Here is a 17726-nt window from a genome sequence, read left to right as displayed (position 1 = left end):
TCCGGTGCTCTGCACCCAGTAACCGCTCAATAAATACTATCGAATGAATGAATGAATGGACTGTATATGTTGCCGAATTGTACTTTCAATCAATCAATCAATCAATCATATTTATTGAGCGCTTACTGTGTGCAGAGCACTGTACTAAGCGCTTGGGAAGTACAAGTTGGCAACATATAGAGACAGTCCCTACCCAACAGTGGGCGCTTAGTCCAGTGCTCTGCACACAGTAAGCGCTCAATAAATACGATTGAATGAATGAATGAATGGACTGTCTCTGTTGCCGAATTGTACTTTCCAAGCGCTTAGTCCAGTGCTCTGCACACAGTAAGCACTCAATAAATGTTATCGAATGAATGAATGAATGGACTATCTCTATATGTTGCCGAATTGTACTCTCCCAAGCACTTAGTCCAGTGCTCTGCACACAGTAAGCGCTCAATAAATATGATTGAATGAATGAATGAATGAATGAATGGACTGTCTCTGTGGCCGAATTGTACTTTTCAAGTGCTTAGTCCAGTTCTCTGCACACAGTAAGCGCTCAATAAATACGATTGAATGAATGAATGGACTGTCTCTGTTGCCGAATTGTACTTTCCAAGCGCTTAGTCCAGTGCTCTGCACACAGTAAGCGCTCAATAAATGCTATCGAATGAATGAATGAATGGACTGTCTCTATATGTTGCCGAATTGTAGTCTCCCAAGCGCTTAGTCCAGTGCTCTGCACACAGTAAGCGCTCAATAAATACAATTGAACGAATAAATCAATGAATGGACTGTCTCTGTTGCCGAAGTGTACTTTCCAAGAGCTTAGCCCAGTGCTCTGCACACAGTAAGCGCTCAATAAATGCAATTGAATGAACGAATGAATGGACTGTGTCTACATGTTGCCGAATTGTACTTTCCGAGCGCTTAGTCCAGTGTCTTGCACACGGTGAGCAGTGTCGTCCGTCTCCCCCTTCTAGAGTGCGAGCCCGCTGTTGGGTCGGGACCGTCTCGAGATGCGGCCGACTTGGACTTCCCAAGCGCTTAGTCCAGTGCTCTGCATACTGTGAGCGCTCAATAAATACGATTGAATGAATGACTGAATGAGCGCTCAATAAATCATCATCATCATCATCAATCGTATTTATTGAGCGCTTCCTGTGTGCAGAGCACTGGACTAAGCGCTTGGGAAGTACCAGTTGGCAACATCTAGAGACAGTCCCTACCCAACGGTGGGCTTACAGTCTAAAAGGGGGAGACAGAGAACAAAACCAAACATACGAACAAAATAAAATAAATAGAATAGATATGTACAAGTAAAATAAATAAATAGAGTAATAAATATGTACAAACATATATACAATATATATATAGAGAGAAAAAAAACCAAACATACGAAAAAAATAAAATAAATAGAATAGATATGTACAAGTAAAATAGAGTAATAAATATGTACAAACATATATACAATATATATATATTGAGAAAAAAACCAAACATACGAACAAAATAAAATAAATAGAATAGATATGAACAAGTAAAATAAATAAATAGAGTAATAAATATGTACAAACATATATACAATATATAGAGAGAGAGAGAGAGAGAAGAGAGAGAGAGAGAGAGAGAGAGAGAGAGAGAGAGAGAAGCAGCGTGGCTCAGTAGAAAGAGCCCGGGCTCTGGAGTCAAGAGGTCGTGGGTTCAAATCCCGGCTCCTCCACTTGTCAACTGTGTGACTTTGGGCAAGTCACTTCACTTCTCTGGGCCTCAGTTCCCTCATCTGGAAAATGGGGATGAAGACTGTGAGCCCCCCGTGGGACAACCTGATTACCTTGCATCTACCCCAGCGCTTAGAACAGTGCTTTGCACATAGTAAGCGCTTAACATCAATTAATTTAATACCAACATTATTATTATTATTATTACATATAAATATGACTGAAGAATGAATGAATGAAAGGAGGGGAGAAGGGACAGGCTCTTTCTTCGGCCTCCTGACCCCTACCCATCCTTGGGCCTGGGGTGGGGGGCGAGGGGGGCCGGCGGGCGGCCATCATCCGCATGCCCCCGTGGCCATCTCTAGTAGCCAGAGCAAAGGTCTCTGGACTGGGCCGCGCCCGCCTGGCCTGGGGACCGGCGTGCCAACTGTGCCAACAACTGTGCCAACAGGGGCTGGGCAAAGGGGAAGGATCAGGGGGAGAGAGAGAGAGAGGACGCCTGGCACAGTCCGGCCCGGCCCGATCGCTAACCCGATCGATTAAGCGCTTAGTCCAGTGCTCTGCCCACAGGAAGCGCTCAATAAATAATAATAATAAATAATAATAATGATAATGGCATTTGTTAAGCGCTTACTATGTGCAGAGCACTGTTCTAAGCGCTGGGGGGGGATACAAGGTGATCAAGTTGTCCCACGTGGGGCTCACAGTCTTAATCCCCATTTTACAGATGAGCTAACCGAGGCTCAGAGAAGTTAAGTGACTTGCCCGAGGTCACACAGCAGACAGGTGGCGGAGCTGGGATTCGAACCCATGACCTCTGACTCCAAAGCCCGGGCGGAGTCGGGATTCGAACCCATGACCTCTGACTCCAAAGCCCGGGTGGAGCCGGGATTCGAACCCATGACCTGTGACTCCAAAGCCCGGGCGGAGCCGGGATTTGAACCCATGACCTCTGACTCCAAAGCCCGGGCGGAGCCGGGATTCGAACCCATGACCTCTGACTCCAAAGCCCGGGCTCTTGCCACTGAGCCACGCTGCTTCGTATTCAATAAATATGGTTGAATGATAACCAGAGGAGTCCGGGGGCGGCCGGGCTGGGTTTACTGCTATAATAATTTTGGTAGGGTAGGGACCGTCTCCATATGTTGCCAACTTGTCCTTCCCAAGCGCTTAGTCCAGTGCTCTGCACGCCGTCAGCGCTCAGTAAATACGATTGGATGAATGAATGGTATCTGTTAAGCGCTTACTGTGCTAAGCGCCGGGAGTCAGAGGTCCCGCCGCCTGTCTGCTGTGCGACCTGCAGTGTGGCCTAGTGGGTAGAGCCCAGGCGTGGGCGTCAGAAGGACCTGGGTTCTAATCCCAGCTCCGCCACTGGTCTTCCCTGTGATCTTGGGCAAGTCACTTCACTCCTTCGTGCCTCAGTGGCCTCATCCGTAAAATGGGGATTAAGACTGGGGGGCCCCACGTGGGACATGGACTGTTTCCAACCTGATTAGCTATAATAACAGTAATAATGATAATAATTATCCTCATCTTACCTCCTTCCCTTCCCCACAGGATCTGTATATATGTTTGTACATATTTATTACTTATTATTTATTTATTTATTTATCAATCAATCTATCAATCGTATTTATTGATACTTGTATTTATTTTACTTGTTTATTTATTTTACTTGTACATGTCTATTCTATCCATTTTATTTTGTTAGTATGTTTGGTTTTGTTCTCTGCCTCCCCCTTTTAGACTGTGAGCCCACTGTTGGGTAGGGACTGTCTCTACATGCTGCCAACTTGGACTTCCCAAGCGCTTAGTCCAGTGCTCTGCACACAGTAAGCGCTCAATAAATACGATTGATGATGATGACCTCGGGCAAGTCATTTAATTTCTCTAAGCCCCAGCGACCTCATCTGTAAAATGGGGGTGAAGGCTGTGAGCCCCACGTGGGACCACCTGATCACCTTGTAATAATAATAATAATAATGATGGTATTTGTTAAGCGCTCACTATGTGCAAAGCACTGTTCTAAGCGCTGGGAGGATTCAAGGCGATCAGATTGTCCCATGTGGGGCTCCAATCTTAACCCCCATTTTACAGATGAGGTGACTGAGGGACAGAGAGGTTAAGTGACTTGCCCAAAGTCACCCAGCTGACAGTTGGCAGAGCCGGGATTTGAACCCATGACCTCTGAGTCCAAAGCCCGGGCTCTTTCCACTGAGCCACGCTGCTTCTCTTGGATCCCCCCCGCCCCGCGCTTAGAACAGTGCTTCGCACCTAGTAGGCGTTTACCAAATGCCATCATCATTATTATTATTTCTAAGCGCCTGGGTGGATACAAGCAAATCAGGTTGGACATAGTCCCTGTCATTCTTTCATTCATTCCATCGTATTTATGGAGCGCTTACTGTGTGCAGAGCACTGTACTAAACGCTCAGGAAGTACAATTCGGCAACAAAGAGAGTCAATCCCTGCCCAAACAGGGTTTACAGTCTAGAAGGGGGGAGAACGTGGGGCTCACCATCCCCATTTTACATCTTATGGAGCGCTTGCTGTTTGGAGAGCACTGAACTGAGCGCTTGGAAAGTAATAATAATAATAACGATGGTATTTGTTAAGCGCCCACTATGTGCAAAGCACTGGTCTAAGCTCTGGGGGGGACACCCCCCCCCTTTTAGACTGTGAGCCCACTGTTGGGTAGGGACCGTCTCTATATGTTGCCAACTTGTACTTCCCAAGCGCTTAGTACAGTGCTCTGCACACAGTAAGCGCTCAATAAATACGATTGATGATACAAGGTGATCAGATTGTTCCACTTGGGGCTCACGGTCTTAATCCTGCTGCTCAGAGAAGCAGCGTGGCTCAGGGGAAAGAGCCCGGGCTTGGGAGTAGGAAGGTCATGGGTTCGAATCCCGGCTCTGCCACACGGGCCCCTCAACTTCTCTGAGCCTCAGTGATCTCATCTGTAAAATGGGGATCAAGTGCTTAGTCCAGTGCTCTGCACACGGTAAGCGCTCAATAAATACAATTGAATGAATGAGGATTGTGAGCCCCACATGGGACAACCTAATCTCCCCAGCGCTTAGAACAGTGCTTTGCGCATAGTAAGCACTTAACAAATGCCATCATCAGTATTATCAATCCCCATTTTCCAGATGAGGTCACTGAGGCCCAGAGACGTGAAGTGAGTTGCCCAAGGTCACCAGAGAAGCAGCGTGGCTCAGCGGAAAGAGCACGGGCTTTGGAGTCAGAGGTCATGGGTTTAAATCCCGGCTCTGCCACTTAATAATAATAATAATAATGGTGGTATTTGTTAAGCGCTTACTATGTGCCAAGCACTGTTCTAAGCCCTGGGGGGATACAAGGTGATCAAGGTTGTCCCACGGGGGGCTCACAGTCTTAATCCCCATTTTACAGATGAGGGAACTGAGGCCCAGAGAAGTTAGGTGACTTGCCTAAGGTCACACAGCTGACAAGTGGCGGAGCCGGGATTCGAATCCATGACCTCTGACTCCCAAGCCTGGGCTTTTTCCACTGAGCCACGCTGTGTGACTGTGGGCAAGTCACTTCACTTCTCTGGGCCTCAGTTCCCTCATCTGTAAAATGGGGATGAAGACTGTGAGCCCCCGGTGGAACAACCTGATCACCTTGTAATCTCCCCAGTGCTTAGAACAGTGCTTTGCACATAGTAAGCGCTTAACAAATGCCATCATTATTATTCTCTGGGTCTCAGTTACCTCATCTGAAAAATGGGATGAAGACTGTGTGTCCCCCGTGGGACAACCTGATCACCATGTAACCTCCCCAGCGCTTAGAACGGTGCTTTGCATATAGTAAACACTTAACAAATGCCATTATTATTATTCTTCTCTGGCCTCAGTTACCTCATCTGGAAAATGGGGATGAAGACTGTATGTCCCCCGGGGGACAACCTGATCACCTTGTAACCTCCCCAGCGCTTAGAACGGTGCTTTGCACATAGTTAGCGCTTAACAAATGCCATCATTATTATTCTCTGGGCCTCAGTTCCCTCATCTGTAAAATGGGGATGAAGACTGTGAGCCCCCCGTGGCACAACCTGATCACCTTGTAACCTTCCCAGCGCTTAGAACGGAGCTTTGCACATAGTAAGCACTTAAAAAATGCCATCATTATTATTCTCTGGGCCTCAGTTCCCTCATCTGTAAAATGGGGATGAAGACTGTGAGCCCCCCGTGGGACAACCTGATCACCTTGTAACCTCCCCAGCACTTAGAACGGTGCTTTGCACATAGTAAGCGCTTAACAAATGCCATCATTATTATTATTCTCTGGGCCTCAGTTCCCTCATCTGTAAAATGGGGATGAAGACTGTGTGTCTCCCGTGGGACAACCTGATCACCTTGTAACCTCCCCAGCGCTTAGAATGGTGCTTTGCACATTCATTCAGTCGTATTTATTGAGCGCTTACTGTGTGCAGAGCACTGGACTAAGCGCTTGGGAAGTCCAAGTTGGCAACACATAGAGACGGTCCCTACCCAACAGTGGGCTCACAGTCTAGAAGACTTATTTGCACGTAGTAAGTGCTTAATAAGTCCCAACCTTATCATTATTATTAAGTGGTGAAGGTGGGATTAGAACCCATGGCCTCTGACTCCAAAGCCTGTGCCCTTTCCGCTGAGCCACGCTGCTTCTCTGGTGACCTTGGGTAAGTCACTTCACGTCTCTGGGCCTCAGTTCCCTCATCTGGAAAATGGGGGTTGATAATAATGATGACGGCATTTGTTAAGCGCTTACTACGCGCAGAGTCCCAAGCCCGGGAAGCAGCTTGGGGAAGCAGCGTGGCTCAGTGGAAAGAGCCCGGGCTTTGGAGTCGGAGGTCGTGGGTTCTAATCCCGGCTCTGCCACTTGTCAGCCGTGCGACTTTGGGCAAGTCACTTCGCGTCTCTGGGCCTCAGTGCCCTCATCTGGAAAATGGGGGTTGATAATAATGATGATGGCATTTGTTAAGCGCTTACTACGCGCAGAGTCCCAAGCCTGGGAAGCAGCTTGGGGAAGCAGCGTGGCTCAGTGGAAAGAGCCCGGGCTTTGGAGTCGGAGGCCGTGGGTTCGAATCCCGGCTCCGCCACTTGTCAGCCGTGCGACTTTGGGCAAGTCACTTCACATCTCTGGGCCTCAGTGCCTTCATCTGGAAAATGGGGGTTGATAATAATGACGATGGCATTTGTTAAGCGCTTACTACGCGCCGAGTCCCAAGCCCGGTAAGCAGCTTGGGGAATCAGCGTGGCTCAGTGGAAAGAGCCCGGGCTTTGGAGTCAGAGGTCGTGGGTTCAAATCCCGGCTCCACCACTTGTCAGCCGTGCGACTCTGGGCGTGTCACTTCGCGTCTCTGGGCCTCAGTTCCCTCATCTGGAAAGTGGGGATGGAGACTGTGAGCCCCACGTGGGCCAACCTGATGACCCTGTATCCACCCCGGCGCTTAGAACGGTGCTTGGCACATAGTCAGCGCTTAACAGATACCGACACATGTTGCCAACTTGTGCTTCCCAAGCGCTCAGTCCAGCGCTCTGCACACAGTAAGCGCTCAATAAATACGATTGATTGATGATGATTATTATTACTGCTACTGAGCCACGGTAACTGGGCGATCAGGAGGGAGGATTCCCTGGGCGGGAGGGAGGAGAAGGTGCCAGGCGGTGCCCCCTGCCTGCTTCCCTGCCTCCCTCCCTCCTTCCCTGCCTCCTTCCCTCCTTCCCTCCTTCCCTGTGTCCGTCCTCCCGGCCCTGACGTCAGCCCCCCGAGCAGCCTCGACCTCCCTCAGTCGGCCGTCGCCCTCCGGCCGGACAACATGGAGCTGAGCGGCCTGGCCTGCCCTCGCCTGCCCTGTGCCATCCTCCTGCTCGTCGCCTTCTGCTCCCCAAGAGTGGCCGGTCAGTTGGCAGAGGCCTGGGCCTCAACCTGGGGGTGGGGGGGTCTCCCCCAGCCCGAGGGTGCCCGGGCCAGGGGGCTCTGGGGAGTGGGTGGGGGGCGCGCCCTTTCCCACCCGGGCTCCTGGGGCCAAGCCCTTGGCAGGAGGAGGAGGAGGAAGAGGGGACCCCCGCCCCACATGGGGGGCTGACACTTGAAGGGGTGCAGGGGAAGGGAGAAGGACCTAAAGGGGAGGGATGGAGGGGGTCTCCAGCCCCCTGTCCCGGGGGAGAAGGACCCGATGGAGAGATGATGGGGTGGGGGTGGGGGGGCAGGGGGTGGGTAGGGGGTCTCCAGCCCCCTGTCCCGGGGGGAGAAGGACCTGATGGAGAGATGATGGGGTGGGAGGGTTTAGGGGGTTTGTAGGGGGTCTCCAGCCCCCTGTCCCGGGGGAGAAGGACCCGATAGAGAGATGATGGGGTGGGGGTGGGGGGGCAGGGGGTTTGTAGGGGGTCTCCAGCCCCCTGTCCGGGGGGAGAAGGACCTGATGGAGAGATGATGGGGTGGGGGGGGTGGGCAGGGGGTTGGTAGGGGGTTTCCAGCCCCCTGTCCGGGGGCAGAAGGACCCGATGGAGAGATGATGGGGGGGCAGGAGGTTTGTAGGGGGTCTCCAGCCCCCTGTCCGGGGCGAGAAGGACCCGATGGAGAGATAGGGTGGGGGTGGGGGGGCAGGGGGTTGGTAGGGGGTCTCCAGCCCGCTGTCCGGGGGGAGAAGGACCTGACGGGGAAAGATGATAGGGGGTGGGAGGGGGGAGGGGGCGGGTGGGCTGGGCTGGGGGTTGTAGGGGGTCTCCAGCCCCCTGTCCGGGGGGAGAAGGACCCGATGGAGAGATGATGGGGGGTGGGGGGGTTGGGGGGGCAGGGGGGGGGAGAAGGACCTGATGGAGAGATAGGGTGGGGGTGGGCAGGGGGTCGGTAGGGGGTCTCCAGCCCCCTGTCCCGGGGGAGACGGACCTGATGGAGAAATGATGGGGTTGGGGGGGGGGGGCCGGGGGTTGTAGGGGGTCTCCAGCCCGCTGTCCGCGGGGAGAAGGACCTGATGGAGAAATGATGGGGTGGGGGGGGGTGAGTAGGGGGGTGGTAGGGGGTCTCCAGTCCCCTGTCCGGGGGGAGAAGGACCTAATGGAGGGATGGGGGGGTGGGGGGGTGGGCAAGGGGCTGTAGGGGGTCTCCAGCCAGCCCGCTGTCCGGGGGGAGAAGGACCCAATGGAGAGATGGGGGGGGGGGGGCAGGGGGCTGTAGGGGGTCTCCAGCCCCCGTCCGGGGGGGATTCCGGCTTCCTCATGCCGGGGCATCGGGCCAGAATGGAGGTGAGCTAGTGAGCTGGGGCTGGGGGGGCTCCAGCTTCCCGGCCGGGGGATCCTGGACGGGCAGCGGCTGGCAGCCCCTCCCAATCAATCAATCAATCGAATGTATTGAGCGCTTACTGTGTGCGGAGCACTGTACTAAGCGCTTGGGACCTCCCCCCCTCCCCCCCCAACCCCTCCAGCCGGGCCCTCCGGGGTCCCCGGAGCGGAGCGGCGGCTGTTTGCGTTGGCACCGGTGCCCGGATTCCCGCCCTCTCCCGCCAGCCCGCCGCATTCATTCATTCAGTCAGTCGTATTTATTGAGCGCTTACCGTGTGCAGAGCACTGGACTAAGCGCTTAGGAAGTCCAAGTTGGCACCATATAGAGACGGTCCCTACCCAACAGCAGGCTCACAGTCTAGATGCCCGGAGGGTCGATGTGGAGGGCAATCCCCCGCTCCCCCTTGGCACCTGTGGGAGAGTCGGTGCGGACACAGGCCGGGCAGTACATATTGGATTGTAAACATCGTACATATTTATTTATTTATTACTCTATTTTACTTGCACGTTTTTATTCTATCGATTTGATTTGGTTTCTATGTTCTGTTTTGCTGTCTGTCTCCCCCTTCCAGACTGTGAGCCTGCTGTTGGGTAGGGACTGTCTCTAGATGTTGCCAACTTGGACTTCCCAAGCACTTAGTGAATCAATCAATCAGTCGTATTTATTGAGCGCTTACTGTGTACAGAGCACTGGACTAAGCGCTTGGGAAGTACAAGTCGGCAACTTGTATGAATGAATGAATGAATGAAGCCGGGGGGACGTCACCACCCCGGGGCACAGCCAGGACTGGCACCGCTGAGGTCACTCAATCAGTCAATCAAATTTATTGAGTGCTTACTGTGTACAGAGCACTGTACTAAGCGCTTGGGGAGTACAAGTCGGCAACGCTTAGTCCAGTGCTCTGCACACAGTAAGCACTCTAAATACGATTGATTGAATGAATGAATGAATCCGGGGGGACGTCACCACCCTGGGGCGCAGCCAGGACTGGCACCGCTGATGTCACTCAATCAATCAATCGTATTTATTGAGCGCTTACTGTGTGCGGAGCACTGTACTAAGCGCTTGGGGAGTACAAGTCGGCAACGCTTAGTCCAGTGCTCTGCACACAGTAGGCACTCTAAATATGATTGATTGAATGAATGAATGAATCCGGGGGGACGTCACCACCCCGGGGCACAGCCAGGACTGGCACCGCTGAGGTCACTCAATGAGTCAATCAAATTTATTGAGTGCTTACTGTGTGCAGAGCACTGTACTAAGAGCTTGGGGAGTACAAGTCGGCAACGCTTAGTCCAGTGCTCTGCACACAGTAAACACTCTAAATACAATTGATTGAATGAATGAATGAAGCCGGGGGGACGTCACCACCCTGGGGCGCAGCCAGGACTGGCACCGCTGATGTCACTCAATCAATCAATCGTATTTATTGAGCGCTTACTGTGTGCGGAGCACTGTACTAAGCGCTTGGGGAGTACAAGTCGGCAACGCTTAGTCCAGTGCTCTGCACACAGTAGGCACTCTAAATATGATTGATTGAATGAATGAATGAATCCGGGGGGACGTCACCACCCCGGGGCACAGCCAGGACTGGCACCGCTGAGGTCACTCAATGAGTCAATCAAATTTATTGAGTGCTTACTGTGTGCAGAGCACTGTACTAAGAGCTTGGGGAGTACAAGTCGGCAACGCTTAGTCCAGTGCTCTGCACACAGTAAACACTCTAAATACGATTGATTGAATGAATGAATGAAGCCGGGGGGACGTCACCACCCCGGGGCACAGCCAGGACTGGCACCGCTGAGGTCACTCAATGAGTCAATCAAATTTATTGAGCGCTTACTGTGTGCAGAGCACTGTACTAAGCGCTTGGGGAGTACAAGTCGGCAACGCTTAGTCCAGTGCTCTGCACACAGTAAGCACTCGAAATACGATTGATTGGATGAATGAATGAAGCCGGGGGGACGTCAGCAGCCAGGACTGGCACCGCTGATGTCACTCAATCAATCAATCGTATTTATTGAGCGCTTACTGTGTGCGGAGCACTGGACTAAGCGCTTGGGAAGTCCAAGTTGGCAACATATAGAGACGGTCCCTACCCAACAGCGGGCTCACAGTCTCCCGGGGCATAGGGCCCACCCGGGCACTGGGGGTTTGGGGGCGGCCGAGTGGCTCCCCCGACTTGGGGCCGGGAGCTAGGGGCGGTGGGCAGCTCTCCCTGGGTGTTTGGGGGGCAGAGGAGCCGCCCACTCCTCTCCCCCCTGCCCAGGCCTCCCCAGGGGTCAGAGGGCACGGAGGGAGAAGCGGGTGACGTAGAGGGAAAGGGAGCCGCACAATGGGCGCTCTGTGGCTCCTGTGCATTCCCGCTGCCTGAGGTCACCGGGTTGGAAGGGGAGGTGGGTTTCCTCTTGGCCCCGGGCCCGGGCTGCCCCCCTCAGCCCCTCGGGCCCCCCAGCTCCGCAGCCTGCCCCTCTCCTTTCCGGACAGGTGACCGGGGGGTCTCCGCCCGCGATTCTGCACCCCCCCCACCATCCCCCCCCAAACCCCCCGGCCTGGCACGGTCCCGGGAGGAGGTGGGTAGCGGAGGGCAGGCCTTGAGGAGGGGCTGCAGCTGTTCTGGAGCGGAGGGCCTCGAGGAAACAGCTGGAACGGGGGAACTGGAGACAGCTGCCCCAGTGGAGACCCTGAAGTGAGTTCTCCTCTTCGCCCCCTCCGTGGTCCAGCCGATCCGGGCGAGGTGGAGGTGCTGATGCCAGACCTGCTGGAGGTCCAGGTGGGCGAGACGGCACACCTCCGCTGCGATTTCTTCCTGCCGGAAGGCAACTACAGCTACATCAAATGGTTCTACGTGAGTGGGCGCTCCCTCTGCCCTGGGCCGCGGGGAGGTGGGGGGTAGCCGGTACCGCCCTGCCTGCCAGCCCCCCGGGCGCCGCCCGGGTCATTCGGTGCCCCTTCCCCCCTCCCCCGTGGGATTTCCATCCCGTCTCGGCCCTCCTCTCCCGCCTCCAGCTCACCAAGGACCAGCGGAATCCCATCTTCTACGTGTACAAGGGCAAGGGCCAGGCCAACCTGGGCGAGTTCCAGGACCGGCTCTCGCTGGTGGGCGAGACCCAGCTGGACCTGGCGCAGGTCACTCCCCGCGACGAGGGGGACTTCGTCTGCCAGGTCGGAGCCACCGACTCCCGGACGCAGGAGAACCGGACCCAGCTACGGGTCTACAGTGAGTCCGGCGGCCCCACCGCGGCCCCCGTGGCTTCTTCCGTTCGGGTCCCGCGGACCCCTCGACCCCTTTCCCCTCACGCCCGCTCTGCCCATCCCTCGCTTTGCAGAAGCCCCCGAGGAGCCGACAATCCAGGTCACCACCACAGGCATCTCCGTCACCAACAAGAACCTGGAAGAGGTGAGGGCTACCTGGGCCCAGGCCGGCAGGAGGGCCAGGGGGCTGGCAAGAGCTGGGCAGGGGGGGGAGCACCGGAAGCCAGGGAGACTGATGGTTTCTTCGCCTCTTCAGATCGCCAACTGCGTGGGTAAAAACGGGTACCCCGCGCCCAATGTTACCTGGTACAAGAATCGGACATCCCTGAAGCAGGAGAAAGATAGTGGGTACCCACGCGTTACCCCCTGCTGCCCCCGGCCTGTAGCCACTCCCCGTCCTAGATGCCACTCTCCGCCACCTTGGGTCAGCCCCACAGGGCACACGGCAGCCCCGCGGGCAGCCCTCGGGACGCCCTTTTTCATGTTTCGGGACGGACCGTCCAGCACCTCTAGAGTCCTGCTTTCCTCCATGCCCACTGCCCCCGCTCAGTGGGCAACCAGTGGGTGGACCAGACCCCCCCACCCCCTCAGGGCCTGCGACCCAGGCTTGAGGGGCACCGGGGAGGGGGCCCAGGGTGGAAGGCCGAACGACGCCACCCCCTGCCCTGCCCTCCCTAGAGGTGAACATCCTCTCGACCCGGATCAAAGAGTCCAACGGGTTGTACACCGTGAGCAGCAGCCTCTGGGCCCAGCTGGAGAAGGGGGACGAAAATGCCCGTTTCTACTGCGAGCTGAGCTACCGGCTACCAGGGGGAGAGCACATGCTGGAGTCCAAGGACATCACCATCCCCATCTTCTGTGAGTCCCCGGGGACGGGGGTGGGGGAAGGGGCAGGGCCCCCCGCCCCCGCCGGGCCAGGCCAAGCCGACCTGGCCGCGACCGGGCACCCGGGCTGGCCCCCGGCTCCCCTCTGCCCGGCCAGATCCGTCCGAGAAAGTGTGGCTGGAGGTGTCGCCCGCTGCGCCGCTCAAAGAGGGGGACACCGTGGTGCTGCAGTGCCAAGCCGACGGGAACCCGCCGCCGGAATTCACCTACTGGAAGAAGGTGGGCGAGGGTGGGCGCCGGCCCGTGAGGGAGGGAGGGATGGCGGCGCGCTCCCGTGGCACGGGGGGCCCGTTTTGACCCTGAATCCTTCCACCAAGGATGCCACGGGGCAGTGGCAGGAACTGAAGGATACCCGGGGCGGGCCCCTGACACTGAAGGCGGCCTCCAGGTTGGACAGCGGTCACTATCAGTGCCGGGGCCTGGACCTCGACGCGTTGACCGATCTGACTGGCGACGAGCAGCAGCTACTGGTGAACTGTAAGGGGGCTTGGGCGTGGGGGAGGGCGTTGGCGCAGCGGCACGCGGAGGGGTCAACGCTGGAGAAGGGGGGCGCGTCCAACATGCTTACTGGGGGCGGTAGGCGGGGATGATGCCCAGCAGGACACTCTGACCAGCGGTGGTCCTCAGCACCCCAGGTCAGCAGGCAGGTTGTCCCAGGCGGGTCTTCATCCTCTCATCATCCGGCGGGGACCCGTCGCTTCAGAGCAGTGGGATTCTCCACCGGGATGGCCGTGCTCATCCCGCTCCCTTCCCAGCCGGCCGTGGGTGGCTCTCTGCCGGCCGGAGAATCTCGAGTGCTTCCCACGAGCCCTGGCCTTCAGCTCTTTCGGCCTACCACCCGGCATCAGGAGCCATCCCGTGGACCGCGGCTCCTGGAAATGACTCCCGCCCTCGCCATCCTATGACCCCGGCCTTCCAGGCACACCCCCAACCCTGAGGGTGATTGAGGGGAAATGACATTAGTGTCTTTACCGTTCCCCGAGAAGGGCAGGGTCGCTCCCCTCAACCCTACCCCCGTCCTCAGGAAAGGCAGCCCCCACCCACCTGTTGCCCCCCGCTCTCCTCACAGACGTATCCAACGTCCGAGTCCATCCCAAGGTGGCCGTGGGCCACGAGGGTGGTAGCCTGACCGTGAACTGTTCTGCGGACAGCAACCTGCCACTGGACTTCCAGTGGCAGCGGGAAAAGGTGAGAGGGGGAAGGAAGGGGTTGGGACAGGTGGACCCGGGGGTCCCGGAGGGGGTGGGATCCGGCCCTCTGCCCCGTGTGACTCGGCCACCCCCGTCCCGCCAGGGCTCCAAGATCCTGGCGACGGGCCCCGTCCTGCACCTGAGCGACCTGAGCCGCGACACGGCCGGGGGCTACCGTTGCGTGGCATCCGTGCCCGGTGTGGCCGGCCTGGCCCGCAGCAAGCCCTTCAACGTCTCCGTCCACAGTGAGAGCCGGGGCGCGAGGGGTGGGGTGCCCTGGGGGGGGGGGTCCGGCCACTGACCGCCCCTCTCCCTCTCCCTGGGTGAGGGAGGAACCGGGTTCAACCCCAAGCTACCCGCCGGGGCAAGGCACTCGATTTTGGTTTTAATACGAGCTATGGGGCCGGTGCTGGCCATGGGGAAGGGGCCCAGGGTGTGGGGGTCCCACGGCGGCAGCGACCTCCTTTTCTCCCCCCCACCTCCCCTCCCAGGGTCCCCGCGGGTGACGGCGAAGCCCGGGCGGGTACCCGTGCGGGAAAACGAGCTGGTGAACCTGACGTGCGAGGCCTCGGGACACCCCCAGCCCAAGCTCAGCTGGAGCACCAATGGCACGGTGAGTAGGAGTGGAAAGGGCACAGGCTTTGGAGTCAGAGGTCACGGGTTCCAATCCCGGCTCCGCCAGTTGTCGGCTGTGTGACTCTGGGCAAGTCACTTCACTTCTCCGGGCCTCAGTTCCCTCGTCTGGAAAATGGGGATGAAGACTGTGAGCCCCCCGTGGGACAACCCGATCACCTTGTATCCTTGTATTTATTAAGCACATAGTAAGCGCTTAATAAATGGCATCACTATTATTATTAGGAATTCCTCCCCCTCCCCTCACCCGCCCCCAGCCCTGGATTCCCTGCCCCGAACCGGCCGTCCTCTCCTGGGCAGGTCCTCCACCAAACCGCCAACCACCACGTGCTGAGTACCCTAAGCGTGCTGGTGACCCCCGAGCTCCTGGAGACGGGCGTTGTGTGCCAAGCGACCAACAGACTGGGCAGCAACAAAACCACCATCCTCCTGGAGCTGAGTGAGTAGCGGTCCCCCTCCCGCGGACCGGGCCCCGGGCCTTCGGTTCCTTTAACCTTTCCCTCCACCTGCTTCTCCCAGTCAGCTTCACCACCCTGACTCCGGGCATCACCACCATGCCAAACTCCACCCCCAGGGCCGACCCCACCAACCGGGCCGGCCCCAACGGCACCTCCACAGGTAAGGGCCGGGGGAGCCCGGGGAGGGCCCCCGTGGGCACCCGCTGCCCCGTCTCACCTGTCGCTCTCCTTCCTCCCCGCGCCCACGGCAGGGGATGCCGTGCAGAAAGGTAAGCGTCGCCCCGGGAAGGGGGCGGCCGGGCCCGGGGCGGCCCCGGTGGGGAGGCCCAGACCCTGACCGGGGCCGGGGGGGCGGGGGGTGTCTCTGGAGAGCAGAGCATAAGCGCCAGGAGAGCAAGGGGGTGGTGATCGTGGCCATCATCGTCTGCATCCTGGTCCTGGCCGTGCTCGGAGCCGTCCTCTACTTCCTCCACAAGAAGGGCAAGCTGCCCTGCGGCCGCTCGGGCAAACAGGACATGTAAGCCGGCCGGCCGCCACCTCCCGCTTCCCGGGCGGCTCCCGACGGGCCTCTGCCCGCCCGTCCCGTCTCGTGTCCGCCCCCGGCCCCATCCCGGCTGTGCCACCCGCCCCCCCCCCGGCTCACCAACCCCTATCACGCCGGCAGAGCACAGACCCACTTCGCCCTGGCTCCCTTTCTTCCGACCTCTCCCGAACGAGTCCCCCGAGACCCCCTTTCCCCTCCCAGCCCAGCCCCGGGCCCTCCTCGCCGACCTCTCCCCATCCATCCATCCCTCCCTCCCTCCCTCCTCCCAGCACGCTGCCTGCAGTGCGTAAGGACGAGATTGTAGTTGAAGTTAAGTCAGATAAGCTCCCCGAGGAGATGAGCCTGCTCCAGGGCACCAACGGCAGCAAGCGGGCTCCAGGAGACGAGGTAGGAAGTGGGCTCCCCTAGGCAGTGCCCGCCGGATGGCTGGGCCCTTTCCCAACTCCCGGGGCTGAGGAGCCGGGCCTGCCCTGCCTCTCCTTCCCTGACCTTTGCCCTCTGGCAAGGCTGGGCCTTAGAAAGGCCAGGGCGAGGGCCCCAGGCTCCTAAGCCTCAGGACTCTCCTGGCCTTGCTTTAGCAGGCCAAGGTCCCACGTGTCCATTTGCCCGGTCGGAGCCGGTCCTGGGGGAGAGGGGCAGGAGCAGGAAGGGGTTGGCGGGGAGAGGGGAAGCCAGCGGGGAGGTCAGAGGTCAGAGAGCACCGCTCCCCTCGGCATGGCTGTGGCTTAGGACCCGAGGATGACCCCGGACCTCCCCCCCGCCCCAGCTGCTTCCCCTTGGTGGGGTGGGGGTCGACCCTCCCTTTCCTGGCTTGTGCAGCATCTTCCACGGAGCCCTCGCCCCCTCCCTCCGTCCCCGGGCACCGTTCCTGGCCTTGCCCTCACTCTCCTCCTCTTCCAGGGAGAGAAGTACATCGATGTGAAGCACTAGCGTCCCGGGTCCAGGCCGCGCTCCCCCCCCCGCCCCTCCTGAACAGCTGCTCCTGCTCCTCCTGCTCCTCTTCCTCCCCAGCGCCTGGGCCGGAGGCCAGAGCCCTGCAGATGGTCGGCGGGATAGACCCAACCCGGTCCGGCCCCCGGAGAGCGGAGCCCGGGCCCGTTCCCTCCCTCCCGGGCGGTGGGGGTCCCGGACCCGGGGGAGAGCCCCCCGTCCCGCCCCACGGTCTGCTCCGGAGAGACCTCGGGGGGCCCTCGGGCCCCCCCTTGCTCCGCCCCATCACCCTCCTCTGGGCTCAGTGGAGTAAAGCTGGTTCCGCCCCCCCAAACACTGTGAGCCCCCAACCCACAGCCTCGCCCGACAAACACTGTGCAGCTCCCGCGGCCGCGGGCCTCTCTCCGGGGCCAAGAGTCCTGCGGCGGCCAAGGCGTGGGTGACCATTTCAGCTCTCTTGCCTCTTTCTTTGCAGTCGTATTTATTGGGCGCTTACGGTGTGCAGAGCACTGCACTAAGCGCTTGGGAAGAACAAGTTGGCAACATCTGTCTTCTCCCGCCCCCGGCAGAGAGATCTAGGCCGGGACTGACCCCTTTCCCTACTTTAGCACGGGGTCGAACGGTACTAGCGGTTAAGAACGGCGCTGGGGCTCGGTTTATAGAGAGCGAGTTCTGTCAGATTGAGTGTAAATTTACCAGTTTCTCTGTTGCAGGTTGTTTTTATATATATACATATATATATATATATGTGAGTGTGTGCGTGTATGTAAGTGACAATAAAGCTGAATGGTCCCACGGCCTGCTCTCTGCCTCGTCTGTCTCCGGCCTGACTCCG

General features: G+C 57.8%; 1 protein-coding gene across 1 annotated transcript; it reads left to right on the top strand.

Annotated features, from left to right (window-relative positions):
• Nucleotides 1–7492: 7492 nt before the first annotated feature.
• Nucleotides 7493–17679, top strand: MCAM (melanoma cell adhesion molecule). Its single transcript, XM_038754596.1, has 17 exons — nt 7493–7612; nt 11720–11844; nt 12006–12216; nt 12326–12396; nt 12508–12595; nt 12930–13109; nt 13234–13355; nt 13454–13613; nt 14206–14324; nt 14430–14571; nt 14818–14939; nt 15260–15398; nt 15479–15577; nt 15669–15686; nt 15793–15934; nt 16231–16348; nt 16862–17679. The coding sequence occupies exons 1-17, from the start codon at nt 7531–7533 to the stop codon at nt 16889–16891; spliced, it is 1968 nt and encodes a 655-aa protein (XP_038610524.1). The 5' UTR covers nt 7493–7530; the 3' UTR covers nt 16892–17679.
• Nucleotides 17680–17726: the final 47 nt, after the last annotated feature.

The sequence above is a fragment of the Tachyglossus aculeatus genome, chromosome 11 (genome assembly GCF_015852505.1).
Source record: "Tachyglossus aculeatus isolate mTacAcu1 chromosome 11, mTacAcu1.pri, whole genome shotgun sequence".
NCBI classification, from domain to species: domain Eukaryota; kingdom Metazoa; phylum Chordata; class Mammalia; order Monotremata; family Tachyglossidae; genus Tachyglossus; species Tachyglossus aculeatus.
This window is presented reverse-complemented; position numbering and strand designations above follow the sequence as displayed.

What these genes read in the sequence shown, in the direction of transcription:
- MCAM (XM_038754596.1), top strand. Translation starts at nt 7,531, where the DNA reads ATGGAGCTGAGCGGCCTGGCCTGCCCTCGCCTGCCCTGTGCCATCCTC. An exon ending in AATTCACCTACTGGAAGAAG is followed by an intron (nt 13,356 to 13,453) that starts GTGGGCGAGGGT and finishes CCTTCCACCAAG; the next exon opens with GATGCCACGGGGCAGTGGCA. An exon ending in CGCTCGGGCAAACAGGACAT is followed by an intron (nt 15,935 to 16,230) that starts GTAAGCCGGCCG and finishes CCCTCCTCCCAG; the next exon opens with CACGCTGCCTGCAGTGCGTA.